At 38.8% G+C, this 17928-nt stretch overlaps 1 protein-coding gene across 2 annotated transcripts in view; it reads left to right on the top strand.

Annotated features, from left to right (window-relative positions):
• APBA2 (amyloid beta precursor protein binding family A member 2) overlaps nucleotides 1-17928 on the top strand; it is a 284025-nt gene that overhangs the window by 213814 nt on the left and 52283 nt on the right. For both annotated transcript variants that reach the window (XM_075208107.1, XM_075208106.1), the window contains 2 exons: nucleotides 12177-12356; nucleotides 12579-12791. In XM_075208107.1, coding sequence (XP_075064208.1) covers nucleotides 12177-12356; nucleotides 12579-12791 — 393 coding nt within the window. The remainder of the gene's footprint in view (nucleotides 1-12176; nucleotides 12357-12578; nucleotides 12792-17928) is intronic.

Genomic DNA, 17928 nt, shown 5'->3' with positions numbered 1-17928 from the left:
ACAACCTGGATTAAAGATTGACAGACTTTAAAAAGAGGCGACAACAGTGATTTTCTATTGGCACTATAAAATCTGTTATTGCCGACATTTATCAATAAAATATCACCAAAGCAACTGAATGATCCTCAGCTACCTCATTGAAACTGGCTGAGAGGGGTAATGCTTACTTTACCTATCTGCCGGACCAGACTTGGGGGAGTATGAACATACATGAGCCAGTAGCTGGTTCAAACCTGCACAGTGTAACTGAAAGGCCAAACTCTAATAAAAAATAATACTAATAAAATAAATAGTTTAAAAATAGATAAAATATTTTTTTTAAAAAAAATCAATAAATATTTTTAAAATTATTAATTAAAAAAATGTTTTATTCAGTTTTTCTTTGATTCCAGTGATGGGTATAACAGAACAACAATTGCAGCAGTACTTGTCCTGCCACAATCCTTTTTAAATAGACTGGGCATATTGGAATCCCTCATGGGGCAAAGACTGCACATGAAGGGGTGGCAATTGTACAATTAGGAGTTTTTTACCAGATTAGCTGCAAAGCCTTCTCAGACCCACAATAAGGTTGGATTTTTACACCTCATCAGAGGTGCTTGAGATCAGGAATTGGATGGTTTTCGTAAAAGAAACTTTAATTTGTACAAACCCGATTAATGAATTAAGACAGCCTCAGTGTGCCCTTACTGTCATGAGTTGTTTAACACACATTTGACGCTGGAACAAGCAATACCTTAAGAGAACAATTGTAAGTAATTAAAAGGGGTGGTTTAAGTGACTGTAAGATTAACTTGTGATGAGATGTTTTACAGGAATGCACATGTAGGTAAACTACATGTGCATTCCTGTCTCAGTTCCACAAATAGTTCTGCATAGCAACTGCACTTATGTGTGTGCACAATATTCACACAGGCACATTTGCACAAAAATATTTTGCACATCTTTGTTTGGATGCATGTGCTTGCGCTTGTGCATGTGTTTTTGTGACCATAAGACACTGTCTTGAAAAGGACACACCAGAAACTTGCTTTATTTCTCACATCCAAACTTTCTTCCAGTCCTATCGATTCCACCTTAAAAACAGAATACACCCTTTTCTTACTCAACATGCTACCAGAACACTTAACCATTCTCTCATCATCTCCCGACTTGACTATTGCAACCTCCTGCTATTTGGCATTCTTCACACCCATATATCCACACTTCAATCTGATTGCAAGATTGATCGAACTCTCTCTCCGCTCCACATCTGCTGCACCACTTTACAAATCCCTACACTGGCTCCCTGTGTCCTCCAGCATCCAATTCAAATTACTCACCCTTATCTACAAAGCCCTCAACAACACTACCCCTGCATACATCTCAAATCTCATATCAAAATACTCTCCCTCTGCCCTCTTATATCTACCTCCGACCTGCGCCTTGTCTCGTCTCCGGTAATCACCTCTCACTCGCACCTACAAGACTTCTCCACTGCTGCTTCCCATTTATGGAATCCCCTTCAAATCTTTTCTCTAAAAAAACCCATATCTTTTATAAAGCTTACCTTATCCCTGATGAAACTAGTCTCACTAATACACCCTCCCAGCTGTCTCAATCTCTACTCTAAACCAAAATTGTTAATTTTGTTTCAGCTGTGCCCTGTTCCACTCAGAATCTAATGAACAGGGTCCTCCATATTCTCTGTTTTCATGTCTGCATTTATATTGTCTGCCTTGTATATCCTTGTTTTATGTTTGTCCTTGTTTCCATACTGTATGGCACGGCAGAGCACTGTGGCGCCTTACAAATCTACGACAATAATAATCATAATAATAATAATAATAAAAAATCTAGCAATCCCAAGGGATGGAAAGAAAAAAGCCCCTTATTCGCCTCTTTCCCTGTGCACAGATAAGCGCAGCTGCCATCTCTGACAAGAATGACAGCATTCAACAGGGTGGACTGTCCGGTACCCAGCCACTCTCTCCTCCCCTGAATCTGCTCTATGTATTAAAAGACCACTTCAATATTCATGCTTTTAAAAAATGTGATTTTTTTTTTCCACTTACAAGTAGAGAACCATTTTGGATATAATGTAATTTGTAAAGGGGAAAAAAAAAATCAGGTTTCTGTTACCATTCATCATCAACATTTATTTATATAGCGCCAGCAAATTCCGTAGCGCTTTACAATTGGGAACAAACATTAATAAGACAATACTGGGTAATACTTACAGACAGAGAGGTAAGAGAACCCTGCTCGCAAATTTACAATCTATAGGACAATGGGAGTTTGAAACACAAGGGCATGTGCTACATCATATTACACAATGGACCAGCTAGAATGCAAAGGTAAAAGTATTGAGTGGGCTGTGTGTGTGGCATTGTTGGTCAGAGAGTTGTTGTTTTGCGTTAGCTGTGTAGAGGGTGGTAATAGGGTAATCTAGGGAGATTAAGATGGTAGTTGAGGAATATCATAAGCTTGTCTGAAGAGGTGGGTTTTAAGAGAACGCTTGAAGGTTTGAGGGCTAGAGGAAAGTCTTACTGTGCGAGGGAGAGAATTCCACAAAGTGGGTGCAGCCCAGAAAAAGTCCTGTAACCGAGAATGGGAGGATGTGATGAGAGTGGAAGAGAGACGTAGAATTCAGAACGGAGGTGTCGAGTTGGGAGATATTTTGAGACAAGTGAGGAAATGTATGTCAGTGCAATTTTGTTGACGGCCTTGTATGTTAGTAGAAGAATTTTATATTGGATTCGTTGAAATACAGGCAACCAATGTAGAGAATGACAGAGTGGCTCAGCAGAGGAATAACTGTTTGCAAGGAAAATCAATCTATCCGCTGCGTGCAAAATAGATTGATAGGGGTTCAAGTCTGACTTTGGGAAGACCAGTAAGGAGGGAATTGCAACAGTCGATGCTGAGTGCATGAATTAATATTTTTGCGGTGTCTTGTGTGAGATATGTGTGTATTCTGGAAAATGTTCTTTAGGTGTATGTAACATGATTTAGATAGATAGTTGATGTGGGGACTAAACAACAGTTGTGAGTCAAGGATTACACCTAGGCAACGAGCTTGCAGGGCGGGATTTATGGTCATGTTATCAACAGAAATAGAAATGTCAGGCAGGAAGCTTCTGTTTTTGGGTGGGAATATTATTAATTCAGTTTTTGAAAGATTGAGTTTGAGTTGGCGAGAAGACATCCAAGATGAAATGGCAGAAAGACAGTCAGTAACGCAAGACAACACAGATGGTGAAAGATCAGGAGAGGATAGATAGATTTGTGTATCATCCACATAGAGATGATACTGAAATCCAAAGGAGCTTATTAGTTTTCCAAGAGAAGTGGTGTAGATAGAGAATAGCAGAGGACCTAGGACTGAGCCTTGTGGTACCCCAAATGATAAAGGAAGCGGAGCAGAGGTAGATCCAGAGAAATTAACACTGAAAGAGCGATTATATAGGTAGAATGAGAACCAGGATAGGACAGTGCCTTCAAGACCTAGGGATTGTAGCGTTTGTATGAGGAGAGAGTGGTCGACAGTGTCAAATGCAGCAGAGAGAGATCCAGGAGAATTAGAAGAGAGTAATGGTTATTACGTTTTGCTGTGATCAAATCATTGAAAACCTTAGTCAGCGCGGTCTCTGTGGAGTGTTGAGAGCGAAAGCCTGACTGAAGAGGATCCAATAAGTTGTTTGCTGTAAGAAAGTGTGTGAGGCGAGTGTAGGTAATTCTCTCGCGAAGCTTGGAGGGGCTTGGGAGCTGGGAGATGGGGCGGTGATTTGCAAAAGAGAGTTAGGGTCAGAATTTTGTTTTTTCAAAATGGGAGTAATCACTGCATGCTTGAATAGTAATGGAAAAATACCAGTAGAAAGAGATAGATTACAAATTTTAGTTAGAGGGGGAATGAGCACAGGAGACAGGGACCTACCAATTTGTGAGGGAATGGGATCAAGAGAACAGGAGGTAGAGTAGGAAGATGAGAAGAGAGTAGAAACTTCCTCTTCATTTGATCCCACAAATGAAGAGGGAGTGTCAGAGGGTGCTACAAGGGAATTGAGCCGATTGCTTGTCAAGGGAGATGATATAATTTCAAGTCTGATCTTATCAGATGTTAGTTGGAGGATTTGGTGATCCCACTGGTCTAATATGACTCAATGCGAAATTCATGCAAATTTCATGGCAGAAAAGACTATTTTTCAGGGGTACAAAGTCAAAGAGTTCCGCTTTTGCTTTGCTGTTCTGCGCTGTATTTGTAGATTCCACATTTTATAGCATTTAGTCTACTAGAGCTGTGACCACGACATGCAAATGGACTTATGTCCAACTCTAAATCAGACCCTCTGTGCTTATCAGATAAATTGATTTTGACACCATGATCTCTCCAGATAAATGTTAGTCTGCAGAGTATGGCTGTCCTGGAAAAATATATATCACTTTATTACATTTTATCACATCTTATAAAACCTTAAGCTGTTCATGTAGGTTACCTGTATGCTAGTTGCAAAGAAACACTATTGTAATGCTGGACAAAATTTTACTCCTTTTCCTTCATAAACGTTTCTGCAATGTCATCCATTACTTTGGGCCTTGAATTCAGGTGTTTAAGCAAGAGACAGATTATTTAAAGACACTATTTTATAAGTACATTTAATTTTTAAAATATCTCTCATCTCTTATTCACACTGCTCAAAAGTATCCATCACTAGATCTGAAGCTTTTACTTACTTGATTTTGAGAAATTGGGTATAATAGTTAAAGTTTTCTTGCTCCACTTTCTTACACTTGTGGACATCAAAGGACCTTACAATAGAAGCTCACCAAGTAACAGCGTCTTTGATGCATTTCTTTAATGTCTGCTACCTGGAGTGGCCCAGCTGAGGTCGTCCTGCATGCAGAATTGTCTCAGCTTTAATAAGACATTGGACTCATTCACCGCATACAGGTACATTTATTATCCTGTATAGACTACAAATGACTACTGATTGTTAAATTACATTTCATATTCAGTAAGTTTAATTTACAACAATGTATGCAGTGCTCTACCTAACTGTTTAGGTGATACCCCTGCAACTTTGAAAAACACAAAAAGCAATTTCATTCAGTTTAATGAAATGATCTAATGAGCCCTGAGTTTTCTGTCTGCTCCTGGCAGCACGGAGTAGTGTTAGACCCTTAATTAGACTGATTTTTAATTCCATCTATGTATGGTAGCTATTTCAAGCATGCCTTTACTTTGAATGTATCCCCTTCAGGGTGGCTCTAAGCCTAGTTTGCCTCCCACAGTGCAATCACATGCTGATATTTTTATTTCCTTCTGATTAAATTGGATCTGGTGTGTGTGCCTATGGCAGGGAAACAAGATCGTAAGCCTCACTGGGACAGTCAACGTATATCCAAATAAATATAATTATCTTATTCCAAAGCGCTGCTCTATTTACAGTAAATGAAGGATAATAATAACATCCATGTGTCATTCAAAGCAGGACTCAGAAACTACATGTCCTGGACAATATATTATGTATACATAGTAGCTATTTGAACTTTTTGGACACTCTTCCTACCATGCAGGGATTCTTCTATTGACATCAAAACAGGCATCAGGTTGATCATGGCAAGGATAGAATTTATAGTTTCAGTCTTGGCGCTCCTTCTCCAGAGTCTTTTGGTTTTGTGTACTCTGTGTGTTTCCCCCAGCGGGCACGCTTTAATATGTTAATGCACCGGTTAAGTTGGATGTTTTGAAGCGTGAGTTTCTGTTATTATTGCATACAAAATTTATAATGAAAATAGGCGTTGAGAGAATTGAAGGCTGGATTAATAATGAGCAAAATTCTCAAAACTGTTCTATGACATATTCTCCACATTCACCATTTGGCCATGAAATTTCACATGTTTTTCCAGCAGAATTTAACCTTAAGTGATCCCAGTCCTACCCCAACCACATCACACAACAGATTGAACTGACCATCATCGCCCCATGTCTGTCCAAGTGTAAGTAAGTGTAAATTCAAAGTGTTAAGTTACAAGTGATGTGAGGCCATATCAGCATGTTGTCCACCGTTACTGGTCTTTAAATACCAGATTAGAGGTAATAGTTTCTTATAGCTCCCATACAGCTTTATAGATAGAGGGTTACACTGACACAGCTGTGATTGCTTAGGTAGAAAAATAAATAAGTATATGTTGGAATAACTCTCTCTCTGATGAGTATCTTAGGCTCTCTTAGGCCGTTGGATCTATTGGTGCACCTAATCCCGATTTTGTTCTTTCATCCTCTAATTTTTCTATCTTAGGCTTGTCTAAACTGAACCCCAATCTGAACCTACTATCCTGGCATGCGCAGGGTATTGTTAATATTATATCTCCGTATGGACTGATGGTAGTCTTCAAAGCGACGCTGTAAACCCCAATAGCACATACCCCGACATTATGACACCGATGGTGTCATCCCCGACAAACTCTTCACACCGACTGCTTGAAAAACAGACTTAAAGCAATTCTGATCAATAAATATGCCAGGCGCCTACAATGATGTCACTTTGAAGGCCTACTGTATTATTGGTGCTGTTAAGGTTGTAATTTAAGGAGTTGCCGGCAGTACAATGTACACAAGGCTTTATAATGCACAAGCTTACTACATATCTTTTGGTCATGCCCAAAATTGCAGACTTTATGGAGTGAAATTTTTGATTTGATAAATGTGGTGTCTGCCTTCCCCAGAAATAGCCCTGCGTCACCTATATTCCCCGCATCTTCAGCAACATAAAAGATATGTGGTGAGTCATATCCTCATAGCAGCTAGGGCTTCTATTGCTCAATTTTGGAGATCTAATTTCCTCCCATCCCTCTCATTCTTCAAAGTTAAAATCCTTAAATAAAATGTTTTTATTGAGATTTTTTAGTTATAATATACAAATAACATATCTAACATACAATTTAAATAAACATCTATTCCTACCTTTGTCGCTATAAACATTATAAGTGATATTGTGTGAACTTTTAGGCCGATGATCCCATCATAGTATTTTTATTGCACCCCAGGTTAAATTTATTGAAGCTGCATAGGGCTGAGAGTTAACCATCCACCTGGTCATTCCCCACATCCATCATATCATCCTGATAAAGGTGGATGACATAACTTGATTCATACCTGTGGGGCCATATCTTATGGTATATATATATGGCTTTTCTACTTTCACACATGAACCATTCATGCCTCCATACTTCAGTAATTAGATTGATCCAGTGAGGTACACTAGGTGGTTCAGCCGCCATCCATCCCCTAGCTATAATAACCGTAGCTAGGGAGGCTAAGGTAAATATATATTTGAAGAGTGTGTTACTTAAACTTTCTTTTAGTGCAGTGCCAAACAGACAGTTCATAGGGCATTACAAAGGGGTCATAGGTAGTGTGGAGGAGATGCAGTCCCATATTTGGCTCCAGAAGGACTGGACAACTGGACATGATCAGAAAAAATGCCAAAAAGTGCCCTTAGTGATATCACACCTGAGGCACTCAGAGGTGCGAAGTCCTATTGCGTGCATCTTGGCTGGTGTTAAGTATACTCTGTGCACCATGTAAAAATGGATCTGCTGAAACCTAAGACAAGATGTGGCATGTCTAGTATTTCCCACCACTATATTCCACTCCTCATCAGAAAGAACCCCTAGATCGGATTCCCATTTTATTCTGAGCAGATCTAATCCTCTTGGGGACACCTGAGGCAATAATACGGCGTAGAGCACAGAAATAGTCTTATATGACCCTACAGATCGTAATATATTTTTAATCGGAGAATCTGACATATGAAGCAAACCCTCAGTAAATTGGGCATTCAGTGCATGTCTCAGCTGCAGATACCAGAAGAACTGATTGTTGGGTAATGGGAAGGTCGCTTTCAATTGTTCATATGTAGCTAATTGATTGTCTATATATATTTGACCAATGGTGGGAATTCCTCAATCCTTCCACAGCACAAAATCATTTCCAAAGCTAAAATCCAGAGTTATGTTTTGGAGACGCTTGGTCTACCTTATTCACAGTCTACCTCATCTCCCTCTTCTTAAGTGGTTACATTTTAGTTCGTACTATTCTGAGCAATTAGCTCCTTCGCAGCTACCCTCCTCCTTGTGATATCATTGGTGTATCTCTTGATTCTTGTTTATCACATCTGCAAGATTTTGATGTACTTTATTATATATATATATGTGACTTGTTCCCTTTCTCCCCATATTACCCTCCTTTTTTATTTAATTGTTTATTTTGCTATTATGCATAGGTTTTGGTTTTCTTAGTTTTTGTCCTTTTGAATATTTAAAAAATTCAATTAAAATTGTAAAATAAAAGAAAAGAAAAGTGAACAAAGTACATCATGTTGTGAGACTATTCCTGACTAACAGGTATGAGATATTTAGCATACATGACCTATAGGTGTATGTTATGGTAATATTATGTAGAGAAGTACTAGTAATTTGGAAACCATTATGTGAAAACAAGAACTCTGAGATCAGAGATAGTAAAATGTTTATAGCTTAATATGCCAGTTCCTGTAGGAGTAAAAAGTTTACTTGTGCTGTTCGTTACCATCGTAATAGTATATTTATTTCCTTTTAGAGGTGTGTATAAAAGGAATAATTAATGTAATGATTATCTTGAATATTCCTTGCTGTTTGCATCATTTCTTTGTAGTGCTTTTGATTAAAGAATACATTACATACAATATGAGTCCTGACTGATCAAAAAAAGAAAAGAAAAGAAAGAAAGCTACAGTGTAAAGTCACTGTAAGACTAAACACTGGAGTTCATCTCTCTGCTTAATAAATAAACATTTTCCATTGTTGGGTTTAGTTTTCCCACTGTATGGATCACTCGTGAATCCCAGGTCTCAGCAGACTAGAATGCTGCTTTAATATTGATTGAATTCCTTTTTTATATACACAGAATTTCAGTTGGTTGAAATCTACGTTATGAGATCTCTCAGCACAGGATTATTCTTCATAAAACTGATTCCATTATGACAGCCTCTCTCTAGTCTACAATATACCAATTATATTTTAGTTTTCTCAAAATGGATATATTCCCTTTGCCTGCAGTCACAAAATGTGTTGTGTGGAGATAATCTCCAAACCCTGAGGGACGCATCAGCTTTGCCATAGAAGGAAAACATTACATCAATAAGAATAATAAAGCTGTGCCACATTATTTGCAGAATCCTGCCATTGCTGTGACTCTTTAGGCTACATAAGTTAATAGAACACTCATTAGTTGTTTTTTTTTTCTATGAATTCCTGAATAAAACATAGTGATATTGGAATTACAGTAATAAATTAATGATAATCTTTTAGAGTGTAGAGGGAAGCTATGAATCAGAGAACATACTCTTTAATCCAAGCAGAGTTAAATGTCAAGGGAGATGCAATAGCAGTAACTATTTACGAGTTGAAAACTGTGTAACGGAAGGTCTCATTAGAAAGGGCATTGCTCTGTACATCTAGTCTAGGCCTGCAAATCTAGTTCCAGAATGCCTGGGAACAGCAACTCAGACCTCAATGAAGCTTGGGATTCTGCTTAAAGCAGTGTATACAGATCAGTGTTCCCTCCTTTGAGTACTAGAACCAGGCAGTGACAGTCTCCAGTTGCAGCAATGTGTCTATCTATGAGCCATTTTTTTCCAGGCAACCACTGTTACATAACCTTCCATATGAGCCTTACATAGCTCCGTACAGAAACAAGTTTTAGTTTGATACAAGACAATGATGCAGACATAATATTTTTGAGTTCATCTCTATGCCACATATTTTATTGCTGTCCACGAGGAGAATTCAATTACTACATATTATAATACTCGATAATGAGCCACCGGACATCACCGTGATGTAAGGATGCGCTCATTATCGAGTATTACGGTACTTGATCATCACAGATTTTCCTGTTCACAATCAACATTGCCATGAATTGCATTCACTACTGTTGCAAAGGCACTCTGTGGCACATCACGTTCCTATGTATGTCCACAGCAGAGGGGTTAATTGATTTCACTTGTGTGACATTCTCTCTGGAATATAATGTATTCAAATTCTAAAAAAGCATTCACATAGACAAATAGAAACAGCACTTAGTCAGGACATATAGAGGGTTATTTACGAACCGCAATGCTTTTCTTATGATCTCACATTCTACTTTTGCATAATTACACACAGTTTTATAGGTAAATGTATGTATTTGCGGCCCAAGGTGGCAGGGTCTGCAGAGGTGAGCATAAAAGTTTGCACCAGTTGATGGGATGAGTTAGGCGTTCCTTGTGCATCCACACAGATAAACAAGATGACCCTATAGTGGTGTTTGTTCAGCCACTGCTTTGAAACACTGTTCACTCATTCTACCATGTGCCTTTTCAGGTATATTAGCAATGGTCTGTGCAGATTGATTTACCAGGGACAGTTCCAAGGACTGTGAAGTGACAGTAAACCTTGTAATGTACTAGGTAGACAGATAGGCTCACTTGCACAACTATAGAAGCATTGTAGGTCACAAATCACCCTCATAGTCTGATGGAAAAGTGTGCATGCTGTAGCCCAATTCCCACATTTTTTATTCAAACATCTCAGGGCTGGGTTTTAGTGGCTGTCAATTCATTTATCCTGCCTGAGGGGTTCCACATGCAGAAACACTTCCAGGTCACTTCACCAACAGTTTGTATAGTGGAATATAAATACTTAGCTATGTTCTTAAAGGAGGGGCAAAGCTCGAGTCTTTGCTATCCTAGCAAGCATACAGGAGCAGCAACCACATAGATTATGTGGAGGGTGTTAAGGGAGAGTTACTAAGATTATCCTTGGGTAGAGATTACCTTGTTTTATTAGAATATACTTTGGTGTCAAGATATTTTTTAATAAATAAAAAACTTTTTTTTTTTTTACTGGATATGTTTTATATTTATATTGTTGTAAATAGTACTGGTAGTTGGTGCCAGTGGCCATCATGTTCTCATGTACCACTGATTAATGATCAAACAGTTTTTTCCTGGATATTGCTTGTTAAGATATTGTTAATGCATTGTACATGCAGATTTTGCAAATTTTGAAAAGATGTATATATATATGTATATTATATTAATCATTCCTGGTGCAAGAGTCTGTATAATAGCACATATTTATTGTATATAGCACCTGTATATATTGAAGCAGTACTAGCCTACTGTCTGTGCAGGGTATATATTTCTTTTCTAGAGGTTACCGTAGTTATTGTTTTGGCTGGCGGGTACAGAAAATCATTCTTGGATTCTATTTTTAACTCTAGCCAATTTATCAGTCACTCCATGGTATACATTTGAAGGCTTGACACTTTTGCAAAATATTGACAGTCTAGAAAATTGATAACCTATAGAAGGTCCTATTCCCCAGATTAAATGATGCCTTAGGCTATTTTATGGATGTTTGATGACAGACCTTGTCAGCACTCTCTTGTAGAAAAGGCAAGTGTCCCTTTGGGGCTTAAACATGTCACTACTTCAGTACAGGTGAAAGAAAATAAGTAATTCATCTGTGATCAAGAAGGGATATTGACACCTGACAGCTATAGTCATAAATTCTGTTACTGTACTAATCATTTCACCTACATGCTAAAACATGATAATATTTAATATTAAACAAAAATGTGCGTTTGTATATTTTGCGATTGTAACACTTTTGATTGTTAGAACTTAGTGCAATGTTTAGCTGAACAGAAACATCCATTGTAATTGCCATCTGAGAGTATCTCTTTTGCCTGGCAGTAGGAAAGCTCTCAGATCTATGTTTTTTGCCTATACTGTCAGGACAAGGGCTGAGCACAAGTAGATTTATCAGAAGATATAATGATGTGCTTATCTGCAGGCCAACATCTTGACCCTTAAAGAAATACATATCTACATATTCCTTGTGCAAAATGATTCACACAGACTTCTATGGGAGATATTATTTTGTAGGACGTCAACTTCTTTTAGTTATTAGTTATTACACAGTGCCACACAGTGGTAGTAGCATATTTAGGAGTATGGTTTATGACAAGTCAATGGTTTTTTTTTTTTTGCAGAAAAAAAAAGCTAATCCCACGCTTCAAATTAAACTAACCAAAATGTGTGACATCAGTATGTAATAAAACATATTGAATATACTTAAAGCATAATGTAGCCTCTTTCTATTGACAGGCACAGCTCATTGCTCAGTCGATTGGCCAAGCTTTTAGTGTTGCTTACCAGGAATTTTTACGTGCCAATGGGATCAACCCTGAAGACCTCAGTCAAAAAGAATATAGTGACATAATTAATACTCAAGAGATGTATAATGATGACCTCATTCACTTCTCTAATTCTGAAAACTGCAAAGAGGTAATATGTTGCTAAGCTTGGAGGTATTGGAGTCTTAGTTTTACTAGTTTTTTTCTGTACTGTTTTACCCTGCATAGTCTACTGTTTGTATTCTATATGCCGCTGCGTAAATCTTGTGGCGCCATCTAAATAAAGGATAATAATAATGTTATCAAGTCTTAATTTGATATGCTTTTGTGCACTTGCATGTGGTTTCTCATTCTTCGTTCCACGTTCTTACAGCTGCAGGTGGAAAAGCTCAAGGGAGAGATATTGGGAGTGGTTATTGTGGAATCTGGATGGGGCTCAATACTTCCCACTGTAATACTGGCAAATATGATGAACGGAGGACCGGCTGCACGTTCTGGGAAACTCAGCATCGGGGACCAAATTATGTCCATAAATGGCACAAGTTTGGTTGGTCTTCCCCTAGCAACATGTCAAGGTATTATTAAGGTACGGCACATGAGTAAGAAACAGACTGAAAGATCACTTAGTAGGCAGTGGTTCTTTTATGGTGTTGAATGCTTGATAGAACTTGATAAAATATCACATAATCAAATGCTGAATTTCCAAAACAATGAGTTTATTTAAAGTTTTAATTTGTTCATACCGTGAAATTGCACATTGATATAAAAAAAAGTTACAGTGGATAAATTGCAATAAACCTTTGCTATTACTATTGTATACTGGTTTCTGTCACATAAAAAAACCTAAGGGGATAATGTGCTAATATGTCTAATATGCTAATATATGAGGATAGCACATATAGTCCAGCTCAGTAACTCATAGCGACCAGGCAGATATGTGCTTTTATCTTTTATTAGTCTGACTGATCAAAGTATCTCTCCCTCTCTCTCTCTCTCTCTCTTTATATATATATATATATATATATATATATATATATATATATATATATAAAATATATATATATATATTAAATATACAGAAGAATATGGGGAAAGTTATTAAGCTTCTTTTCTCAAGATAGATTTTTTTCCTACAAGTGGGAATCCACATCCAATTGTAGAGTAAAAAGTCAAAGAGTGAATGTGATTTCATATAGAAACAACAGTGTTATTAAGGTAATATAAATATTCCTTGGCATTTCCATGTGATAACAAGAGCAATGTGAAAAAACCGAGAAAGGACACTGGGTCTAGATCGCACTAACAGGTGAGGATCCTAGAACAGGGACTCCTCAAACCAAGGGAAAAGGGATCATATTAAAAACCGGTGGTCATTCTTATCATTAATGAGCACCCTTTATTAATTAATAGTTAATTATTTGAAGAGTCACTAGAAAAAACACCACAGCCCGGTATCCTTGGCATGTAACATTCTGGGAAGCAGTAGGATTGGGACACAGGTAAAAGATATGTGTATTCTACTGTCAGGTTAGTAATCTTTTAGGCTGTCTGTACACCGTATTATACAGCATAGTGGGGTCTAAACATGATTGGTGACAGTAGGGATGCAGAATTTATCAATATGTATCGCAGAAGAACGCTGCACTGCATATTGATGTTCCGCCTGAATCCAACAAGCCTCTCCCTTCTTTTCAAGACTTGCGCAAAACCCCTGTGCTGCAAAGTATTTTACCTGTTTATCGGCAGCCTAGCTCTGCCAGTGAAAGGAGTGCACAGCACTTATACTGTATTCGATTCTGTGAAGCCAGAGAGGCTTCAGCAGAATCCAATAGGAAAAGATAGGTAACGCCATCCTGAGATGGCATTACCTGTCTGCGCAAAGCAAAGCTTTGCAAAGCTACATGCATTGCAGAACATCGCAGTCCCCATATTAATCTATGGGGACTGCATGCTAGGCAGTTAATGCATGGCAACTATACCGTTTTCACATCTTTTAAATGTCAAATTAGCATAATGCATAGACCCTAGTATGCACTGCCTGTGACTGGTGCAGTTTATAAGCAATGTCTTGTCTGGAAGAAATGATCTCCTTTGATTATAATATATCCTAGTGAAGATTTTTAAAATATATTCTAGTGTAATACATCATGCTCTACTATCATTTTACTTAATCTGCTCTTGAAACTAAGCTACAAGTACAGAGTTGATGGGAACACTGATAAAATCCACTATGCTATCAGCAAGTGGATATTAATACTGCTGAATGCTGAAGGAACATGAACTAACCTCAGAGGACTACCCTGCCTAACAGAATGACAATATATACTCTGTTCTTACCAGAAAATGTTCCCCCCATTGTGCTATTTACAGACAGCCTGGGGTTATCCTGAGAATGTCCCTGTATGTCAGCATTGACCAACCGCACACTAAAATTCCTATTTTTCTGAATGTTAGATGTAATTCTTACTGTCTACTCATATTCTCTGGGCTTTAGAAGTTAAAATTTATTGAAGAGGAGTAATGAAAATGTCAACATGCACACTATTACCAAATGCAGTAAACATGACATGATGGGGATTGTAGTGCTCCAAGATCTGTCAAAACAGTATCACATGCAACTTGTTTTGTGCCCTGGTTCAGCAGCAAAGTGTCCATGATTTTTTTTTTTTTTAAATGTTGGCAACTTTGCCACATGAGATTGGTTCTCTCATTACCAGTCTAATTTGAGTCTGCTAAAATAAAAATGAATAATATAGTACCCTAACAAAATATAAATATATGCCGTGTGACCAAGCAAAAACAAATCACATAGTGGGAACAATAATAGCATACTTGCCAACTCTCCCGTAATGTCCAGAAGACTCCCGAAATTTGGGTCTGTCCCCTGGACTCCCGGGAAAGCAGGCAATTCTCCGGATTCCCGGCAGCTCGGCAAATTAAACGGAGGGGGTGGGCCTTTGAGCCCCGCCCCCACACACCTGCCTGCCTCCCGGTACACAAGCTGCCAATGTTGGCAACTATGAATAATAGTAAATCTACTCTGTATGTTACATTTAATCTATTTCACTGCAAGTGATCGTATTGTGGTCATGGGAGTGTCCTTTGTCCTTTCACCACCCTTGGCTGTAAATGTAAACACTGATTAACCACTGCATGTAAAATGTACTCACATTTCACATAACGTTTAATGCAATACCAGTGATTAAGGGTGATTATGCTCTATTACTTAGGTGTTTTACCTTCATATAGACTGGATTAATATTTCTTTAACTAGAAAGCTAGACATGTCCAATTTGGTTAAGAAATCCCAATGCAAACTGTTATGTCAAACAGCTATAATCAAATACAACACAGCCCCATTCTAGTAACATACATACAATACACATAGCCTTCTATTGACTGATACACAATACAGAGAGTACTCTAGTTACTACTAAACAACACAAAGAGCATTCTAGTGAAGCTTATACAAAATGCAGAGCATTCTAGCAATCTCCACACTATACAGAGTGCATTCTAGGGACCTTATTTATTGATGTACAATCATACTTGCCAACTTTTGGTCGCTGGCTTCAGGGAGATCCCCCAGGATCTCCCTCATCATTGAGTATCTGCCCCAGCTACCGCTGGCACCTACCAATATGCTTGCAAGTATTTTTGTCATCTAGCTATTTTGTTATGGCCAGAACTTTGTGATTATTACCTTGAGAACATTACTGTGCTTATGCACTTCTAGTGTATAGTTGCTTTGTTTGTTTGATTTCTCATAGTGTGAATAAAAATCACATTTTATTAAACTTCATTTACTTTCACTCCTACCCATAACCATCACACATCCTTCAATACATAGTTATTTGCGCTCTGGAACTCTACCCTACAACTCCATTCTAGAGACCTACAGTCAGGTCCATAAATATTGGGACAGTGACACAATTATCATATTTTGGGCTCTATACACCACCACAATGGATTTGAAATGAAACTAACAAGATGTGCTTTAACTGCAGACTTTCAGGTTTAATTTGAGGGTATTTATGTTAGGAACTCCCAAGTCAGTACAGTGAAACTCGGAAACTACTCTGAAGGCCAGGTGTTCGCTGGAGCCCCTAGTGGTGGGGACAGACTGGGCTGCGGGCCGACCGAGGGTCGAGTAACGTATACTGACTTAAAGGAGTTCCCAGAAGTGGAGTGATTGGTGGACTGTAGTATAAGAAGAATCCTAGGTCAAAAAGGTCACAGGCACAGATGCAATATCCAAGGGCAAGCGAAGGGTCAAACTCACAGGCAGAGAAGCGAATTCCAGGCAAAAGTTCAAGGTCAGAAGAGAAGGGTCACAGGTCCAATAACAAGCAGGGGTCAAAACACGGGTAGTCAAATCCAAGGTAGTAGGAACCAAAATGGATAGCACAAGCAGGCAGCAGAACTGAGGACAGAACGCTATAACCGGCAATGAGGCAGCAGACCTCATTGCCTTAAATACAAAATACAGACCAATCAGTAGTTGGATACACAGCTGCAGGCTAATACTCATACAGAACAGGGTCAATCAGGGCTTGTCCCTGAAATACACAGATGCAGACTAATGCCTGTAATATCAGCCCACAGCCTGCCTGTCATGCGCATGCGCCCGCCTACCGCCGGGACGCAGCGCTATAGTAGAAGCGTCCGGCCGTTGCCTTGGTGACAGCCGGGCAGGAAGAGGAAATGACGTCCCGGTCGTCATGGTGACGGCCGGGACGCCAGGGCGCACGGGAAGCGAGCCGCGGCGGCTGTGAGTACCGCCACGGCTCGTGACAATTTACATCCAAATTAGGTGAACGGTGTAGGAATTACAACGGTTTCTATATGTGCCTCCCACTTTTTAAGGGACCAAAAGTAATGAGACAATCGACTCAAAAGCTATTTCATGGACATGTGTGGGCTATTCCCTCGTTATTTCATCATCAATTAAGCAGGTAAAAGATCTGGAGTTGATTCTAGGTGTGACATTTGCATTTGGAACCTGTTGTTGCCGACTCTCAATATGAGATCCAAAGAGCTGTCAATATCAGTGAAGCAAGCCCTCATTATCCTGAAAAATCAAAACAAACCCATCAGAGAGATAGAAAAAAACATTAGGTGTGACCAAATCAACTGTTTGGAACATTCTTAAAAAGAAAGAACGCACAGGAGAGCTCAGCAACACCAAAAGACCCGGAAGACCACGGAAAACAACTGTGGTGGATGACAGAAGAATTTTTTCCCTGGCGAAGAAAAACCCCTTCACAACAGTTGGCCAAATCAAGAACACTCTCCAGGAGGTAGGTGTATATGTGTCAAAGTCAACAATCAAGAGAAGACTTCACAAGAGTGAATATAGAGGGTTCACCACAAGATGTAAACCATTTGTGAGCCACAAAAACAGGAAGACCAGATTAGAGTTTGGCAAACAACATCTAAAAAAGCCATTACAGTTCTGGAACAACATCCTATGGACAGATGGGACAAAGATCAACTTGTACCAGAGTGATGGGAAGAGACGTATGGAGAAGGAAAGGAACTGCTCATGATCCAAAACATACCACCTCATCAGTGAAGCATGGTGGTGGTAGTGTCATGGTGTGGGCATGTATGGCTGCCAATAGAACTGATTCCCTTGTATTTATTGATGATGTGACTGCTGACAAAAGCAGCAGGATGAATTCTAAAGTGTTTCGGGCAATATTATCTGCTCATATTCAGTC

This window comes from Mixophyes fleayi, chromosome 4 (genome assembly GCF_038048845.1).
Source record: "Mixophyes fleayi isolate aMixFle1 chromosome 4, aMixFle1.hap1, whole genome shotgun sequence".
NCBI classification, from domain to species: domain Eukaryota; kingdom Metazoa; phylum Chordata; class Amphibia; order Anura; family Limnodynastidae; genus Mixophyes; species Mixophyes fleayi.
The sequence above is the reverse complement of the archived record's forward strand: the minus strand, read 5'-3'. Positions and strand labels throughout refer to the sequence as shown.